Source organism: Zootoca vivipara, chromosome 1, assembly GCF_965207765.1.
Source record: "Zootoca vivipara chromosome 1, rZooViv2.hap1.1, whole genome shotgun sequence".
NCBI classification, from domain to species: Eukaryota; Metazoa; Chordata; class Lepidosauria; order Squamata; family Lacertidae; genus Zootoca; species Zootoca vivipara.
The window spans coordinates 62,242,703-62,261,932 of NC_142582.1; the positions used below are offsets into that span (position 1 = coordinate 62,242,703).

The 19,230-nt window shown below is 41.8% G+C and overlaps 1 protein-coding gene across 2 annotated transcripts in view; it reads left to right on the forward strand.

Moving 5' to 3' along the window:
• Nucleotides 1-19,230, forward strand: part of KCNQ1 (potassium voltage-gated channel subfamily Q member 1) — a 293,005-nt gene that overhangs the window by 80,540 nt on the left and 193,235 nt on the right. For both annotated transcript variants that reach the window (XM_035120964.3, XM_035120972.3), the window contains exons 3-6: nt 4,292-4,418; nt 5,660-5,738; nt 6,851-6,947; nt 8,080-8,220. In XM_035120964.3, the coding sequence (XP_034976855.1) occupies nt 4,292-4,418; nt 5,660-5,738; nt 6,851-6,947; nt 8,080-8,220 (444 nt within the window). The remainder of the gene's footprint in view (nt 1-4,291; nt 4,419-5,659; nt 5,739-6,850; nt 6,948-8,079; nt 8,221-19,230) is intronic.

The following is a 19,230-nucleotide window of genomic DNA, read 5'->3' on the forward strand; positions in this document are numbered from 1 at the left end:
AGATCAAACCTATCAATTCTGAAGGAAATCAGCCCTGAGTGCTCACTGGAAGGACAGATCCTGAAGCTGAGGCTCCAATAATTTGGCCACCTCATGGGAAGAGAAGACTCCCTGGAAAAGACCCTGATGTTGGGAAAGATGGAGGGCACAAGGAGGAGGGGCCGACAGAGGACGAGATGGTTAGACAGTGTTCTCGAAGCGACGAACATGAGTCTGACCAAACTGTGGGAGGCAGTGGAAGACAGGAGTGCCTGGTGTGCTCTGGTCCATGGGGTCACAGAGAGTCAGACACGACTAAACAACAACAAAGCAATGAAAATATGTCGTTCCCCCCCCCTTGCCTAAACTAAGCTGCTCAAACAGAGACAGCTGGGGGGACGACAAAGAGTGGCTTTTTGTGTGAAGGGGCTGTAAGCTCTGTCCTAGTACTGGATGCAAATTCCTGGGCAGAGAATTTGATCAGAAGCACCTGTCCTTTATTTCTAAAGGTATATTTTTTGCATACACGTTATATATTTAAATGGATTTTCATTTTCCAGCCAAAAGGCTCCCAGACTTTAACAGAAAACAAGTCAGGTGGTGGATCTTGGCATTCTCCCAAGGCAGAAAGTTGCCCGCCTCTAAGTTATAGTGCTCACATGTCACTGCTGGTGAAGGAACAGTGTCATTTCATTAAGGCACAATTAGGAATATCTGTTCTGTAGCTCTAATCATGTCCCAGTTCAACCCGGGAGAAAGTTGCCCACAAACCATGCTCACCTGTCCCACACCTGGTGTAATATGTGATGTCATTTGTGGGGCAAGTATGGGCATGGCTATAGAAGAATAATTGGGAGCTGAAAGTGAGCTCTTGAGAATTCCTTTGCAAGTAGGGCTCCCTGTGAGCACTGATCACCTGATAGGGAGCTTCACTGACACTGAGACTGTGCCTTCAAAGGGGCTTGCTGTAACCACTGATCAGCAGTTACAGGGAGTCCCTTTGAAGCCCATTTGCAGGAAATTTAGATTCAAATGGAACATTCCCCCCCCCTTTTGCACGTGTCTGTTCCTCCTACCTGCCAGAAATTGGGCCTTGAGAGATGGGAAATATCCTGCTGGCTGGATCTGATTCTCCACCTTGGCATAAGAACATGAGAAGTGCGCTGCCGAATTAGACCAAAGGCTTGATCTAATCATTCAACTTGTTCTCCCACTGGCCAACCATATGCCTATGGGAAGCCTACAAGCAGGACCTGACTGCAAAAGAACCCTCCCCACGTCTGGTTCTCAGGAAATTCCATAGTTCAACTGTATGCTGTCTGAAGAAGTACTTTAATTTGTCTGCCTGGAATCTTTCAGCATTCAGCTTCATTGGATGTACCTGATTATTATTGGGTGGGATGAGTTGCTCTTTCTATCCACTTTCTCCACACTATCCATCATCTCATACATGTCTATGGTGTTCTCTCTTATTCACCTCTTTCTAAACTAAAAAGCCCCCAAAGTTATGACTCCTTCTCATAAGGAGAGTTCCTCCTGCTCTTGCCCTTTTCTGAATCTTTTCCAGCTCTACCATATCATTTTTGTTTGCGTTTTTTGCTTGTGCCAACTATTCCCTCCAACACACATATTTTCTCATTTCTCTTCTGCTCACACTTTATGCCCTTAGTATATTGGATTGAGTTTGTTTTAACATATATATCATGCAATCCTGTGCATATTTATTGGATGTCAACAATGCCCAATGAGGATTAATTCAGTGTGTTCAGGATTGCAGCTTCAGTCTGGTCCATGTACTGTATGAGACCTCAGAGTGGACTTCTGTAAATAGTGGCTGGGGAAACCCAGCCAGATGGGTGGAGTATTATTATTATTATTATTATTATTATTATTATTATTATTATTATTATGTCAGAGGTTTATGTACATCAACATTTTGTCAGAAATTCTAGCTTGTTTTGAATAGTTCAATAAAAACACAACTCTCCACAGTGAGGTGTGTTTTTAGTGCCCAACCCCACTAAATTTGAAGCTATTAGTCCCAGTTTAAAACTGGAATAGCTGAAACGGAATCCTCAAAATGTAGTCTTGCTGCTTTTGTAAAATACCTTCACATCTGAATCACTGAAATTTCAGCCTGCTGTGGAATGGTGTATATATACTATAGGGTATATTGAAGTAGTTCATGGGGACTTGTTTGTTTGTCTTTTTAATGAGTGTCCCAACTTATTTTGAATATAAATAGCATAGCCTTTTGCCTGTCTGCAACTTTCTCTGGCAGCTGTGTCTAAATGTAGTGACAAAAATCAGTCAGCCTCCCCCACTCCCCGTCCCGATTACTTATTGGGCTTATACAAGGCGAGATATTAAATACACTTTTGTCTGTCACCCAGCCACGGGCAGGGGAGGGGGAATTTGCCAGTTGCTAACGGATACCTGGCATTTTTGTGTATGACCATGAAGAACAGCTTGTGAACTTTCACCTCTGATGTTTCCTGAATAACATGGGTCTCATTTAGGTCAATAAGCCTTTATCAAAACGTCAGGAGTGAAAAATGTGTCTTGGTGTAAGCCGACTGGTCGTTCTCTCCAGTTGCAGGAGTCTATAGAACAATCAATGTTCTCTAAGCTTGTCTGCATGTCATGCAAAGAACTGGATGACAGTAACCATTGACTACATGTCTGTTTCATTGTCTTTAGGGCAGCCCACATTTGCATATTTGTCAGTGTTCCTGTTATCCAATGAACCATGGAGGGTCTTTAAAAACACACAACTCTCATGCAAATTTCACTCACACAACACCCCCCCCCTCCCGCACTTTGCAAATCTGAAAGCACTCACAACTTAGTCTTTTGTTTCTTTCTATTTTCGTACTCTTCTTACAAAATTAAACTCTAATTTGCATGTGTGGAGTTTTTGTTCAGAGCAACCCTGCTTTTCCCTTTCTCAGAGTTTGGTTTTGCTTGATCACTATTTATTTGTATTTTGGTGTGTTGAAATATGGTTGTTTTGCATCACATATATCGCACAAATCCCTTATAACTGCTCTTGATTACTGTATTATTATTATTATTATTATTAGTAGTATTAGTAGTAGTGGTATTTAAAGACCCAGCTGGCTTATCTGTTTGCTTATTAGCTGTTTTTGTCTGGGATGGGGTGAGAATACCTAGGAGTTTTATTAATACAGTGGTACCTCGGTTTAAGTACACAATTGGTTCCAGAAGTCTGTACTTAACCTGAAGTGAACTTTCCCATTGAAAGTAATGGAAAGTGGATCAATCCGTTCCAGACGGGTCCGCGGAGTACTCAATCTGAAGCGTACTTAACCCGAAGTATGAGTGTAATTGGTTCTGGAAGTCCGTACTTAACCTGAAGCGTACTTAACCTGAAGGAACTTTCCCACTGAAAGTAATGGAAAGTGGATTAATCCGTTCCAGACAGGTCCGCGGAGTACTTAAACTGAAAGTACTCAAACCGAGGCGTACTTAAACCGAAGTATGACTGAACCCTGAAAAGCACACAAGAGAATCTTAGGATTTGTGAGCATGTGTAAAAGTTAATAACATATAAGCTAAGAGAAAAAGGTCTCTTGATATTTTCATGTATGCAGCTGGATCACTCACAGTGCAATCCTATACAAACTCAGAAGTAAGCTCCACTGAATGTAATGGGGCTTACACCCAGATAGATATACCGTATCTGAGATTTCACTGAAATTCAGTATTTTCGAATTAGAGGGAGAATTCTGCTGCCCACTAAATATTGTGCTTAAATAACATGAATGAAAGGGAAAATAATTGTTCCATCACATGCTGAACTCCATTATCAGATTCTGAGAAGAGTTTTCCTACGAAATGAAACACACAAAAAAATATTACTTGCTTTCCCTTCTCACACTTTATAGATGTGAGACTTATACTTTTCTGATACAAGGTCTGTATTTATGCTATCTGAATAACATTATTATTTTATAAGTAATGGGTTTGAAATTAAAGTTGCAAACCTAATTGAACTTCCAGTGAATTAAGTGCCATTGAACTTGGCTAAGACTTTGAGATGAGATTCGCATCCAATTATGGCAAGTGGGATTTTGTTTTGTTTTTATCACATGGAAATCAGCAAAATACCATGTAATAGTTTTTAAACTTTTAATCATTCTCCTGATTGTTTGTTCCTACAGGGCATTACCATATATATTTTTCTGACTCACAGTTCTCATATTTCATTTTCTGCTAATACCACCTGAAAAGTATTAAAAGCATGTTATATATTAATCTGACCCCCCCCCCCCCGGTCTGTTTCCTCTAGGAAATTGTATTAGTGGTATTTTTTGGAACCGAGTATGTAGTTCGATTGTGGTCTTCAGGGTGCCGCAGTAAATACGTTGGCTTCTGGGGAAGACTTCGTTTTGCTAGGAAACCCATTTCTATCATTGGTGAGTATATAAAGTTCTCGATGGCTCCCATTGCATAAAAGGAATTCCCATAGTGATTTCTATCATTTTCAAAAAATAAAGAGAAAATGTTTTCTTGTATAAAAAACAAAGCAAACCCCCAAAGCTCAAAACAGTTTACAAAAAGAATGAAGCAATAAAATTATCAGTAAGAAGAGTTTTTAAAAAGCTATTTAAAACATTCAAATAAAAATTAAAACCAATTACAGTGGAACCTTGGTTTTCGAACGTAATACGTTCCGGAAGACCGTTCAACTTCCGAAACGTTCGAAAACCAAGGCATGCATTTCCAGAAGCTCAATATGGAAGCCGTGTAGCACATTCAGCTTCTGAAACGCATTCAAAATCCGAAGCAGTTACATCCGGGTTTTCGGCGTTCAAAAGCCGAAACATTTGACTTCCGAGACGTTCGAAAACCGAGGTACCACTGTATAAGCTAGAACAGTGTTTTTCAACCACTGTTCCGCGGCACACTAGTGTGCCGCGAGATGTTGCCTGGTGTGCCGTGGGAGAATTACTTTATATATAGTCAATATAGGCACAGAGTTAATTTTTTAAACATTTTCTAATGGTGGTGTGCCTCGTGATTTGTTTCATGAAAGAAGTGTGCCTTTGCCCAAAAAAGGTTGAAAAACACTGAGCTAGAAAAATATTAAAACACATCAACTTTATACATATCTAGGTAGGCTTGTCTAAAGTGTTTTTAGTAGGTGTCAAAACATGCTCCTGCTTGATGTGTGGATGCCGCCACACTAGAAGTCCGATTTCATACAAATGTGGTACAAGCATTACGCAGCATCTATAAAAGTACCTGTTCCACAGATCAAAGCAGTCAAGTAGGAATATATGGGGTAAGGTGATTTCCCAGGTAAACTGGTCCCAGGTTGTTCAGGGCTTTCTATACTAATAGTAACACTGTGAACATGGCCTGCTGGCAAATTGGCAACCAGTGCAGGTTTCTGAGCAGAGGTGTTGTATGCTGAGAAGGTCTCACCCCTTCAGGAATTGTGCTGCAGTATTCTATGCTAACTGCAAATTCTGGATCAAGTGCAAAGGAAGCCCCACACAGTACACATTGCAGTTATCTAGTCCTGAACTGCACGAAGTACTATGACTAGGCTTTCCCAGTCCAGAAAAGGTCATAGTTGTGTCAAAGGTGCTTCTAGCAATTGAGGCTGCCTGGGTCTCTAGTGACTGTATGTTGTTGTCTTTTAATTTTCCAGATCTAATTGTAGTTGTTGCTTCAATGATCGTGCTTTGTGTGGGTTCTAAAGGCCAGGTTTTTGCAACCTCTGCTATCAGGTAAAATGATTAAATCTAATTTGAAAATCCTTTCTTTTTCCACCCTGTTAAAAAGTGTATCTCTTAATTCACTTTTCCCCATCTCAGTGCCATGTACCGGTTAGAATGTTAGAGCATAGCTGTCAAGTCTCCCATTTTTCACGGGAAACCCCCGTATTTAAATCCATTTCCCGCTGTTATCTTGAATCGCAAAATAACCCATAAATCCCCTGGATTTATAAGAAAGCAGCTCCTGCCGGCCAGGGAAGCTCCTCAGCTGCGTAAATGTCCCAGCTCCCGGCTGGCTGCTCGCTCCCGGCTTGCCGAGTGCTGCCGGAAATTGCCTCTGTGCATGCCCGGGCATGTGCAGAAGCAAATTTGGGTGCCCACACATGCGGACACGGGCAGCCTGGCACCGGAAGTCGCTTCTGCGCATGTTATATTGAATCGCAAAATATCCCATAAATCCCCTGGATTTATAAGAAAGCAGCTCCTGCCGGCCAGGGAAGCTCCTCAGCTGCGTAAATGTCCCAGCTCCCGGCTGGCTGCTCGCTCACTTGGCTTGCCGAGTGCTGCCGGAAATTGCCTCTGTGCATGCCCGGGCATGTGCAGAAGCAAATTTGGGTGCCCACACATGCGGACACAGGCAGCCCGGCACCGGAAGTCGCTTCTGCGCATGTCTGGACATGCGCAGAACCAATTTCCGGTGCCGCTCTGCCCATGTCTGGGCACCGGAAATTGGGCAGAGCCGGCACTGGAAATCGCTTCTGCGCATGTCTGAACATGTGCAGAAGCGACTTCCGGTGCCGCGCTGCTGCTAATCCCTTATTTTCCAATCCGGAAGTTGACAGCTATGAGTTAGAGTGGTTAGATTTGGACTGGGGCTTGGGAGGTTCAAATCGCCAATTCCCCATCACTCCCTCCCTCTTAATGCAGCCAGAACTCTACAAGTTTGTTATGAGGATAAAATGCAGAGGGGGAAAAATCATGTATGCTCCCTTGAGCTCTTTGGAGGAAAGGTGGGGTATGGATGTACGGACTAAATAATAGCAATTTGAAAACTCACTCTTCCACTCTCAAACATCTGTTCTCACTTTTTTCATTCACTTTTCTTTTAATGAACTTCATTCTAGAGGCATCCGATTTCTGCAGATCCTGCGAATGCTTCATGTGGATCGTCAGGGTGGCACATGGAGATTGCTGGGGTCAGTCGTTTTCATACACAGACAGGTATGTAAAAACTTAGAAAGGAAGTTCAAGTAATAAGGATGTTTTACTGTTGGGCTGCCAGATTCCATAGACCATATACTGTTCTCGGGGTTAAAGGTAAAGGTAAAGGTAAAGGGACCCCTGACCATTAGGTCCAGTCGTGGACGACTCTGGGTTTGCGGGTTTGCGGCACTCATCTCGCTTTATTGGCCGAGGGAGCCTGTGTACAGCTTCCAGGTCATGTGGCCAGCATGACTAAGCCGCTTCTGGTGAACCAGAGCAGCGCATGGAAACGGCGTTTACCTTCCTTCCGGAGCGGTACCTATTTATCTACCGTACTTGCACTTTGAGGTGCTTTTAAACCACTAGGTTGGCAGGAGCAGGGACCAAGCAAAGGGAGCTCACCCCGTCATGGGGATTCGAACCGCCGACTTCAGACTTTACTCACAGTTAATCACATTTAATCAGTTTAATTAATTAGCTGATTAACTAATGTTATTTGATTGACTAAGGCTGCAATCCTATACCTGGAGTAAGCCTGACTGAACTCAGTAATGGGGCTTACTTTTAAGTGTGTGTGTGTGTGTGTGTATTTCAACTGTAAGGTTTCTTTTACTGGGTGACAGACCTAATTATTTTAAAATCACTGTGTGTGCAAGCAAATCCCTGTAAAAATAATTTGCTGTGGTTTTGATGTACATAACTTGTTCAGTTCTGCTAGTTCCAATCTTACTTTCTCTCACATATGGCCACTTGAATCCATTAAGTCTTACTTCTGAGTAGACGTGCATAGTATTGTGCTGTCAGTTAATCCTTTGTTGTTTTGAGAACAAGGTTAAAAATATCATTTTTCCAACTTCAGTTTGCAATTCTGCTGCATCAAAGTAACTGACAATAATATTTTTTGACCTAGTATTAAGGTATAATGATTTGCTAAGTGCAAATTGGAAATATCACGTGGTAGTCAACTAAGCATTATGCAGAGTAGAGTGACGGAAATTAACGAACTGTTTGATTAATGTTTAATCGGTTAAATTCAGTGTGGTAGCTGAGCGCAGTAATCAGTCATTTGTTTTATAAAATAGCATTTGGCAGTAGCAGTATTCTATGTGCCTCTAGTTATTCATTAATTTGCTCTTATTCTTCTTTTCAGGAATTGATAACCACTCTGTACATTGGATTTCTAGGCCTGATTTTTTCTTCTTATTTTGTGTACTTGGCTGAAAAAGATGCTGTGAATGATTCAGGCGAACATGAATTTAGCAGCTATGCAGATGCCCTTTGGTGGGGAGTAGTAAGTATAATCCATAGTACAGTTTCAAAATTAGAAGATTAGAAGAGCCTTTTTGTCCTAATGTGATAATTTCTAGTATTTCTATGAAGTGTCCTCATTCAGATGTAACACTTAAACCATTACTGATGGTGTTGCATCTAGTTTGACCATTTTTCACAACATTTGTATAGGAAACATTGTGGTTGGTTGCTATAAAATAACCAAGGATCTAGCCTATGTTTAGCCTATTAACTGTGTTTGGGTTGTTGTGTATGCACTTTCTTGATTTGAGATAGTAAGGACTTGTGAATGTCATTTAACTTGGTATAATGGACCAGACTCTGCATGTGGGTCCAGGCCAGGCATCCCCAAACTGCGGCCCTCCAGATGTTTTGGCCTGCAGCTCCCATGATCCCTAGCTAACAGGACCAGTGGTCGGGGAAGATGGGAATTGTAGTCCAAAACATCTGGAGGGCCGAAGTTTGGGGATGCCTGGTCCAGACCTTGAAAACCCACTTTTTATGAATGGAGTTTTCAGGATTTCTGCTCTAGTTCCAGCGCTTACCACTCATTGTGTGAGTTATGCAAGCAGCAGAAAACAATATCCTGAATCTCGTAGGGAAGATAAAGAAAGGCCTTCAGTCAAACTAGCCCACAGTGATTCTGGTTGTACCCCAGAAATATAGGGCAGCAAAGTGACATTCAGCTTCAGCAAAGCAGAAGTTTGCCCAGAATTCTGCATGTACCGAAGGCACCCAGAATCTCCTGTCTCATTGGGCTGAAAAATGGAAGGTGAGGCGTTCCTCACCTTCCATCACCAAAGAAGTGCTCAATTCGCTCTTCCTGAAACTTGCAGGTGGCATCAGGAGGGCTCAATCAGTTCAGAGCAGTACTGGAGCAACAACTGTACTGCTGTTGGTCCTGAAAATGGAATGTGCTTTCTTGTGTCAGGTTTTTTTGCTCTTAGCATAGCCTCTCTTGTTCTGGTATTGTACCTTTGTTTCTTGTGTAGGCCTGCCATTGCAAATTTACCCAGTGTTTGCTCTCGTTACTTTCACTTGACACCAGTTAAGCTGAATATGGATACCACCATCAAGATAATGCAGACTGCAGGTCTTTTCTGGAGCCACCTTGGTCAACAACATGGACAGGCAATGTCCAAGGATATTTAGACAGGGGGGGACCAGATTTGCTAAATGAGCACATCCAGTCCTCCAAATAAGTGTTGTACAGATACACCACACATTCAGTAACTGAGAAACGGGATGGCAGTTTTCAGATTTTTACCTCTGTTATGTAGCCTTCTACAGTCATACCTCGGTTTAAGTACGCTTTGGTTTGAGTACTTTCAGTTTAAGTACTCCGCCGACCTGTCTGGAACGGATTAATCCACTTTCCATTACTTTCAATGGGAATGTTCGTTTCAGGTTAAGTACGCTTCAGGTTAAGTACGGACTGCCAGAACCAATTACACTCATACTTTGGGTTAAGTACGCTTCAGTTTAAGTACTCCATGGACCGTCTGGAACGGATTAATCCACTTTCCATTACTTTCAATGGGAAAGTTCACTTCAGGTTAAGTACAGACTTCCGGAACCAATTGTGTACTTAAACTGAGGTACCACTGTATATGAACTCTATGAATCTCCCCCTTCCATTTTCTTATATGTAAAATAGTAAATACAATGCAATCTCTTCTGGGATCAGCAAACTTGCTTTTTAAGCTTTTAATCTCTTTCTAAGGGGCTACATTACACTATAATGTGTTCAGCTTCTTCAGAGGAGTGGCTTACACGGCTTCTTAATTAAAGGTGGCAGATGTAACCATATGCAAAAAAGGCACTGCCTTGATTTTTGGCAGCAAAAGTATACTTTTGTCAAGCATGAGTGGCGCTTTGTAAGGGCTGCAAAGCTTTCCTCAATAGGAATGGAAAAAATTAGCCTTTAAAAAGAAGGCAAAGCAAAAGGGAGAAAATACAGTCCCCAGCAACATAAGCAGTAATATGCATACAATCTGAATACAATTCCCATTGCTGAATAATCCTTTGAAGATTGGAACAAAAAGATTTCAAACCAAGTGGTCAGGAACTAAAACATAAGACTGAGTTTCAGAGATAGCAGATTCAAGCTAGCCACAATCTCAACTGCTGCAACCATTCTTTCCACCAAATTTAGGTATTTTAAGACTATGTTTGATTGCTTTTGGTTGGAAGCTAGAAATCAAATGAATCCTGATGTTGGAGATGCATGAATGCATTTCAGATTGCATTTTTCTTTTGCTACAAGCAGCTCCGGTGTGTGTGTGTGTGTGTGTGTGTGTGTGTGCGTGTGATATGCTATGAAGGACTGGAGTGGGGACAGTGTCTAACCCTTCCCCCTGTGATACAACCCAGGCCCAGATCCCTCCTGAAGCTGGTGCACATCCATTCAAGCTGAATGTTGGAAGATTCAGGACAGATAAAAGAAATAACTTCTTCACGCAGAGCATAGCTAAACCATGGAACTCACTCCCACAGGAGGCAGTGATGGCCGCCAACTGAGATGGCTTTAAAAGAGAATTAGACAAATTTGTTAAGGAGAGGGCTATCAAAGCCTACTAGCCATGATGATGGCCATGCTCTGCCTCGGCAGCCAGTGAGAGGAGGTAGTGCTCCTGAATACAAGTTGCTTGGAACCACAGGAGTGGAGAACGCTGTTGCGCACAAATCCTGCTTGCCGGTTTCCCACAGGCATCTGGCTGGCCTCTCTGAAAATAGGATGCTGGACTAGACGGGCCATTGGCCTGATCCAACAGGCTCTTCTTATGTTCTGGTATTGGGGGGGAAACATAGTGGCAGTGGCTATTCAATTAATCAGTGGCTATTAAACTAATCCCAAACTACGACCTCCTACTATTTTTGGACTACAACTCCCACCGTTCCTTGCTAGCAGGACCAGTGGTCAGGGATGATGTCATTGTAGTCCAAAAACAGCTGGAGACCCAAATTTGGGAAACCCTGGGGGAAATACAGGAAGCTGTGCTTTTGGTGATTGTTGTGTGATGCTCTTGCATCAAGGTTGCATTGTAACCCCTAAAAATATGTTTACCTTTGAACAGCCGTATTTCAAAGGTATCACTGAGTAGTTTGACTGGAATATAGCCTCTTTGATCATGAACCCTTCTGGCACTGCTAGATTTTAATAGATGGAAAGAGAAATAAAATAAGACATCCTAGACTTTAGATTTCTTACATACTTATTTCAACACAAGAAAGATTAAAAAGAACAAACTTTAATATATGGCACTAACTGTTAGTTGTGAGCATGAATCAGACTAAGCTAAGCAGTTTTCTGTCCCATCAGTTTAAGTGGCAGGAGTAAACATGCACTGAACCTCTTCCTATTTAATTTAATTCAGTGTTTTAATTTTGGCTAGAACACACACGTGTCACTGTGATTGATAGTGTAGAGCAAACCTTCTACTGTTTCCAGTGCATTTGAGTAGTAAACATAACAGCTGGCATGCGGCAGTCTATACTTTCTGAAGTAAAACAACTAGGCTATTAAGTTTTTGTCCTAGAAAATGTCGCAAAATAACAACAATTTAATTAGACTTTCAGGCAACGTGCATAATTTGCCAATCACTATTACTCTGAAACTTCTCTTTATTTTGCCTAGATTTCTGCTGGGTTCTCAAGAAAATGGGGACCAGCTTTTTTTAATGGTGTGCTCCTTAGACACCCCATCTGTTGTCAATCCACAACTAGAGTTATCTGTTAAAATCGTCCTGATTAATAACATCTTGTGTTTTCCCATCTAAGTAATTATAAACCACATGAATGGTACGTAACAATGAATCTTTTTCAGTTACTTGCAACAGAGATATCGGGTTCAGGCAGGGGGTGTCATGGAACAATTGCTCACTCACAATTGCCAATTGATGCAATTTTTTTCAAATATAAAATTGTCCCTCGCCCAGTAATGAAGTCACTTTTCTAAAGAAAAAAAAAACCATTCCCAACCTGCTTTTTTATTTTTTATTTGGGCCAGTTTAAAGGTCATAAGGTGGAAATTCTAAATCATCCCTATATTCCTGCCGGTGACATGTATATAGTAAATGGCTATGGCCACAATCCAACAGGTGAGTGAAATGCAGCCAGTAATTTTCCATCATGCAGCAGCTTGCACTTTGGGCTCTTTGCCTTCAACAACATTGGAACCTGTCTCCACGCAGCAAATTTCTTCCCATTAGGATCTGTTCCATAAACGGTGAACTCTTTCTCATACATAAAAGCCTGGTTCCAGATGGTCACCTAAAAACTAACCTTCACCCACTTGGTGCCGTCCCATTGTTTTGAGCTACAATTCCTGCCATCCCTTGCTGTTGACTATGCTGGCTAGGACTGGTGGAAGTTGTAATCTAAAAGATCTGGAAGGCACCAAATTCAGGAAGGCTGACCTAAACAACGGCACAAAGGAGAAGATGGGAGAAGTACGTAATCTTCAGGGTTGCCACAGTTTGCTCATGATCACCTCAATTCAAACCACCCCTCCAGACTACACCTCCCATCATCCCTAATCACTGGATATGCTGGCTGGGGCTGATGGGAGTTGTAGTCCGGAAACATCTTGAGAGCCACAGGTTGTGCACCCCTGGTTCAGGGGATCATCTGAACTAGGATAAACTTAATTTTCATGACTGTGCTAGGGAGGATCATGGTTTGAACACATCATTCTTCAATGTGAGACTATTTGCCTAAATATGGGCTTAAATCAGGCATGGGTGCTATTTCTGTTTGTAATATAGTGGTCCTTCTGCTACAGTCATTTAAAACAAACATAGAGAACTGTTTGATAATCTGATTTTCATGTATTCTGTGGGTTCTGCAGAGCAACGTTCTCTTTGGGAAAGAGGATTACAGATTTATAACGTTTCAGCTGATGATGACTTTGCCCTAGCAGAAAGCAACACTAATACACACTAGTGCACCTAATTATTGTAGCCCCATACTTTTAGTCTTGCCTTCTGTATTGCATTACATTGTGGACTGAAGGGACCATCAACCCTCAGGAACAGCTTTTTAGGAGGTCAGCGGGTTTAAGTGGGCAGGAGGGGATCAGCAAAAATTAGGTGCCCTGACTTGAATGAGGAGTAGGAAGATAGGGGCGGTGGGGGCGGGCCACCCCGAGCGGCAGGCTCCAAGCGGCACCGTCGCAGATGCCCGCCCCACCCCCAAAACGTGCTCCCTGTCCCCGGAACGCATGTCACACCCCTACGGGAGGCGCGCCCCACCCCCGGAATGTGCACTGCACCCCTCCGGGAGGCACGTCGTACCCCCAGGAAGTGCGCCACGGCTTTCTGGGAGGCACGCCACAGCCCTGGAACATGCATCCCGCCCCCAGAACGGGCGCCAGCCCCGCCCCTGCCCCCGGTGCCAGAGCATGAATTCCGCCACTGAGGAGAAGTGCCTTACACTAAATCCAATAGTATGAAAATCTGTTTGTTTGTTTTTAAAAATTGCAGTTTCAGGAATAATGGTAGGAATCCAACAGCAGTCAGTCTCAGAGCAGAATCCTGCAGTTTCCAGAATCCACCCCAGACTGTTTCTATCCTTGCAGCATTAACAAAACAAGTTCAAATGAAATTAGCATTCTGCCAGGGTTTAAAACTGCTGCCACTGTGAAAGGGCTGTATTTTATTATCCGATAAGTATTTGGTCCTGGTGTCTGTGCAATCTCTAAATACTTTTAAATTTCCATTTGCATTCCCCACCCCCACCCCCACAAGTTTAAATGAAGCAAGCCACTGTTTTTTGTCACTATTAATCCATGTACCTTTGGTTATGGTTTATTTTCTCTTTGTTATCAGCTATTTCCGATGGTAATCTTAACTTCGCTGCAGCTTCATTTCTCTAGACTATTAAACAGGGATGAGATTAGTCATACAACCACTCCTGTGGCGATTCTACTAGATCAAAGCCTTGCAGTGCGAAATGACTGTGTGTGACCATGCTTTTAATTGAAACATTTAGCTTTTCCTGCTGAGTTGTGATGAAATTTTAATGTGATAACCTATGGATAGACCTTTGTTTGCCCCTCCCCCTGACATTCCAGTGCATTTACAATGAAATTGCAGAATTCCTTTAATCTTTTTATCAGAAATTACAAGTCCACAACTGCGGGGGGAGGGGGGGAGGGTAGAGAGCAAAGCAAATAAGAAAACCCACACAAGGTACAGTTTCAGGCAACATGCTTGGAACCCAGTGTTAATATGACTTTTCTCTTGACAGTTACTTGTGAGATTTGGCACAACAATTTTACTCCAGAACCAGTCCACCAAGCATTTTCCCCGACCCTTTTGCTCTGGAACAATTTGCTGTTAGATTTCTGTTTCTTTTTTTAGACAGATGGTCCTTTTAAATTGTTTTGTTGTTACTGATGCTGCTGTTTTGCTGATAGTATAAGCTGGCTTGGGGAAAATACTTTGAAAGGTGGAGAATAAATGAATAAGTTTTTCTTTTAAGCGTTTTTAAGCAACATTACAGTCTACAGATTGACTTCACAAAAACACTGTACATGAAATTAAAAACAATACAATACTAGTGCAAAAAACACAGATTAAAACTCCACTGTGCACTTTTTTTTAATAAAGTGCAGTCACAATTAATAAAAACACAGTAATTAATTGAATGTGGATTGAAATAAAAATGTATCTGGAGTTCTCTTGAAAGTTGTTTTGTGCTTGTTGGTGTAGCTCTTTGGTTATTTGGGTGTTAAGCGATAGGCCAAGCTTTCTGTAAGCTTCTGCGAAGATATTTAGGGCTAGTGGATTTCAGCCCGCTCAATAACGGGCGCTAGAATCCTGGGGTTCGGAGAAGCGCTTGCGCAGCGCTTCTCCGAAGCCTGGGACCTGTCCTTGTTGTCGGCGGCAGGGGGGCAGGAACGGAGGAGGAGAAAGCGCTGCTTTCTCCTCCTTCCTTCCTCTCCTCCAGCCGCCGAGAGGAAGGAGACATCCCGGGGTTCGGAGAAGTGCTTGCGCAGCACTTTTCCGAAGCCTGGGACCTGTCCTTGTTGTCGGCGGCAGGGGGGCAGGAACGGAGGAGGAGAAAACGCTGCTTTCTCCTCCTTCCTTCCTCTCCTCCAGCCGCCGACAGGAAGGACGGGGGACACAAATGCCTACCTCGCCGCCGCTCCTCTTACGGGCCAGGGAGGGTTGTGAGGAGGAGGCCTCCGCCGGCCTCCACCCTCGCTTCCCTGACGTGCCCTGCAGTGAGGCGGTGTCCGGCCAGGAGCGGCGGTTGGAGGAGGCAGAGGGGGGGGAAAGAGAGCGCGTGCAGTCTCTGCTGTCCAATCCCTGTGTCCCTGGGGCCCATGCGCAGTAGCCCAGGGACACACGGGAAAACGTGGACGCAGGGACACTTCCATTTTATATATATAGATGGTTTGGAGGTCATCCTCTGAGTGTGCACACACTACATTGTCACCAGCATACTGAAGCTCTAAGATGGAATTAAAAAAAAATTCCTTCCAGTACCTGTAACTAGCTCTATGATGGAAGTTATGGTAACCTTACTATTTGCTTTCAGCCTACTCAGATTAAACAGCCTACTCTGTTCAGTATATGATTTCTACCTCATTGGGGCGTTTCCCTTTGACAATTTGTAGGGTCATGGCGATGAAGATAATACCGGTAAATAGAATTGGGGCGATAACACATCCATTTATTGCCTGATCCCACCGTGAATGGTTCACTTTGAGAGCCATTGTTGCCACCGTATTATCATGGAGGAGCCTAATATGTTCACAAATTTATCTGGGCAGCCGATTTTCAGAAGGACAGTCCACAGGGCAGTATGATTTACAGTGTCGAAGGCTGGGTCAGGTCAATAAACACCATATAAAGGGATTGGAAAGTTAGGATTGATAAGGCCATACAAACCTCCTCAGAGGGGGGACTCCACAAATGTGAGACCACTCTGAGAGAAGACCCTATCCCTTGTACCCCCAAAACTAATGTTTGTACTGATGGGCAAGGAAGCAGGGCCTCAGAAGCTGATCTCAAAGTTAGTACAGGGTCTATATTAAACCTTAAATTTTATGTTTCTAAAATTGCTTACAGTATCTATCTGTGACTAGCCTGTATCTACCTTACCGTACAATCCATTCTAATCATGACCCACAGAATTTGGTGCAGCTATTACAACTGTCCATTATTAACATTTATGTATTTATTTAATAAAAATTATATACCATTTGATTGGTTGCTTTTTTAAAAAAAAAATACACCCTCAAAGCATTTTTAAGAATTCCTTTAATCAAGCTTCTTATATATTTACTAAGGGACAAATTTCAAAGAATTAAACATTAAAAAACAAACAAAAAAACTGTGTTAGTTTACTATAGAAAAAAGGGTATCATGGCACCTCAAAATATGCTTAGAGTAATTATAGGTTAGGGTCCAAGTTATATAATAAGTTTGTAGTATACAAAGGTTTATGCCGCAGTAAACGGAATGTGTTACAAGGTTCTTTGTCATATTGACTTAGGATATGTCTGCATGCCAATGAAAGCCCACCAACGAGGCTATAACATTTTAATGAAACAACATAATTATTTGTTTACACATCATCCTAGTCTCATGGGTGGCTTTTCATCTGACTGTCATTGTTCTTTGTGAGTTATGTTCTTATAACTTTCAACTATACTGGCCTTTGCTGGAAAATGATACCATAAACTTTTCAACAATGCTGAATGCTTGGCTCCAAAGCTGTTGGAAGAGCTAATACATCCTTCTGTGAATAATAGTGTTGTAAAACTATCCAGCTGACCAAACAAACCTATTCAAATATTCTCTCCCTTTTATTTTTTTTACAATTCTAGTTTTGTAATAAAGTGGCTTTCAGGAGCAAATAACTTATTCTGTACAGCCCCCCCCCTACCGTATTATGTAAATAAAACATGCTTACAGATTTCACAATTGTTTGTGTTGGGCTTGAAGGTAACTTTGTATTAGGATAGCTCAGCTTACTGAAGTGAATTGTAAAGAAACAGGCCAATTCTCTGCAGTTGGGACAGTCCACAATCTGTCCCAGCCCCATTGTAATTGACACAAAATGGTGCAAGAGGATGGAAGAGAATTGTGCAATGGAGTCTTTGACATTGCTGCTACCTTTTGTTATACCTGCTTGTTCAGGACATGTTCCTGAACAAGATACCGTAATTGCTATGTTTTTAATGTAGGCATGCATTAAGACCTGAACAAAATTGGGACAGGGGGACACTCTCTCTCTCTCTCTCTCTCTCTCTCTCTCTCTCTCTCTCTGTGTGTGTGTGTGTGTGTGTGTGTGTGTGTTTGTGTGTGTGTGTGACCACAGTCTCAGGAAGTGGCTTATCTTACTACTTGTTTTCTAATTTGTTTAACTGGAGGTACCATGGACTGAAGCTGGGGATTCCTGCATGCAGCGCTACTGTCCTTTCTGCTTCAGCGTTTTTCCAAAGCCTAACATGAAAAATTGGAAATTTGGTGGGAAGTTGAAATAATCTCTTCTTCTCATTCACAATAATGAGCAGCGAATTTCTTTTCAAAGCAGTGGTTTAAACTGATGTTGTTATCCAAATGCAAATCCTGCAATTCCAAGATTCATTTGTGATAATGTTAGTGATGTTACTGCTTATTTTAAATACTGGATAATACAATCAGTTTCAGATATTTTGTGCAAGAGTGTCTGTCATCCTATTTTTAAAGGATATATTATTTATTGTATAGAAATCTAGACACATGCATAAGGATTTTTTTTATACATTTAGTATGGCCCTTCTTGTATGTGCTGATAAAAAAAGAATATCCAAAAGTACTGCTGCTACTTGTATTTTCTCAGCTTTTCCTCTAAAAACACAGGGCTTAGTACACCTGTGCAGGTTTTTTTTTGTGTGTGAAAATATTATTGGGAAAAAAGAAAGAAAACATTCTGGGCATCTGAATACTCTCATCTGCTTTTGTTGCTGAAATGGACTCCATTATTTCTGTAAGGTCTTGAATAAAGCCTGTCTTACATTTAGTCATCACTTACTGCAATCTATATAAACCACAGCTGCCAAGTTTTCCCTTTTCTCGCGAGGAAGCCTATTCAGCATAAGGGAATTTCCCTTTAAAAAGGGGAGAACTTGGCAGCTATGATATAAACTTTGGTCTGCAGTACAAATGCTGTGACCATCCTCTCCTTAAAAGCATTCTTCTCGGGTGTCTGATTTTCATTTCATATTAGTTTCCACACACCCTCTAATGAAATATAATGTGAATCGGGGTATCATAATATTGCAGGGATCAGCTACTGACTTTAGATCTGCCCCTTTTCCTTTTGACATCATTGGATCACTATAATACTTGAAAATATATAGTTGTTTCATGTGGCATTTTTCACCCTTCCTTCTGCTTTCTTAATGTATAGTACCCATGCATTAGGAAATACCTTCTTTGGTTATAAATAAAATTATCAATGTAAAGTTTGTTTTTACTTGGGCTGGTATGGTTTTCCCCAAAGAGAAGAGTGGGATTTGGGCAAGCTGCCCATAGCCCTGAAACCTCATGTACTGTAAAGTTTTCCAAAGTCATAAAGGCCTAAATTAAGGCTTTGAATTTACAGCATGTTAACATGAGCTATGTTGTAATTCAATTTCCTGCCTTCTTTTCTTTCTCGTGAATTAAAGACTGTTTTACTATTATAAGTTTCTTCAATACACTACACTAGAAGGATAGGTTTCTTATGTATGCAGATGTTTGTGAAAATATACAAAATAGCTGCGGCACAAGAGCAATGCAAAGATTTTTAATTACACAAATTAGCTGCTAGTACCTAAAGTGCAGAATCTGAAATATTTTGTTGGAGGTGTTCCTAGTAAAGAAGAAAACGGGAAGGAATGCCTGGTATGTTTAGCTACCATAGAGATAGGTAAAGAAGACAGGAACAGGAACTGGTTTTCTGACTACTGTCTTGCAAAATCTTTCTGATTTTCATGCACCGAGATACACTGTTTTAAGCTCCTTAGAGAAAA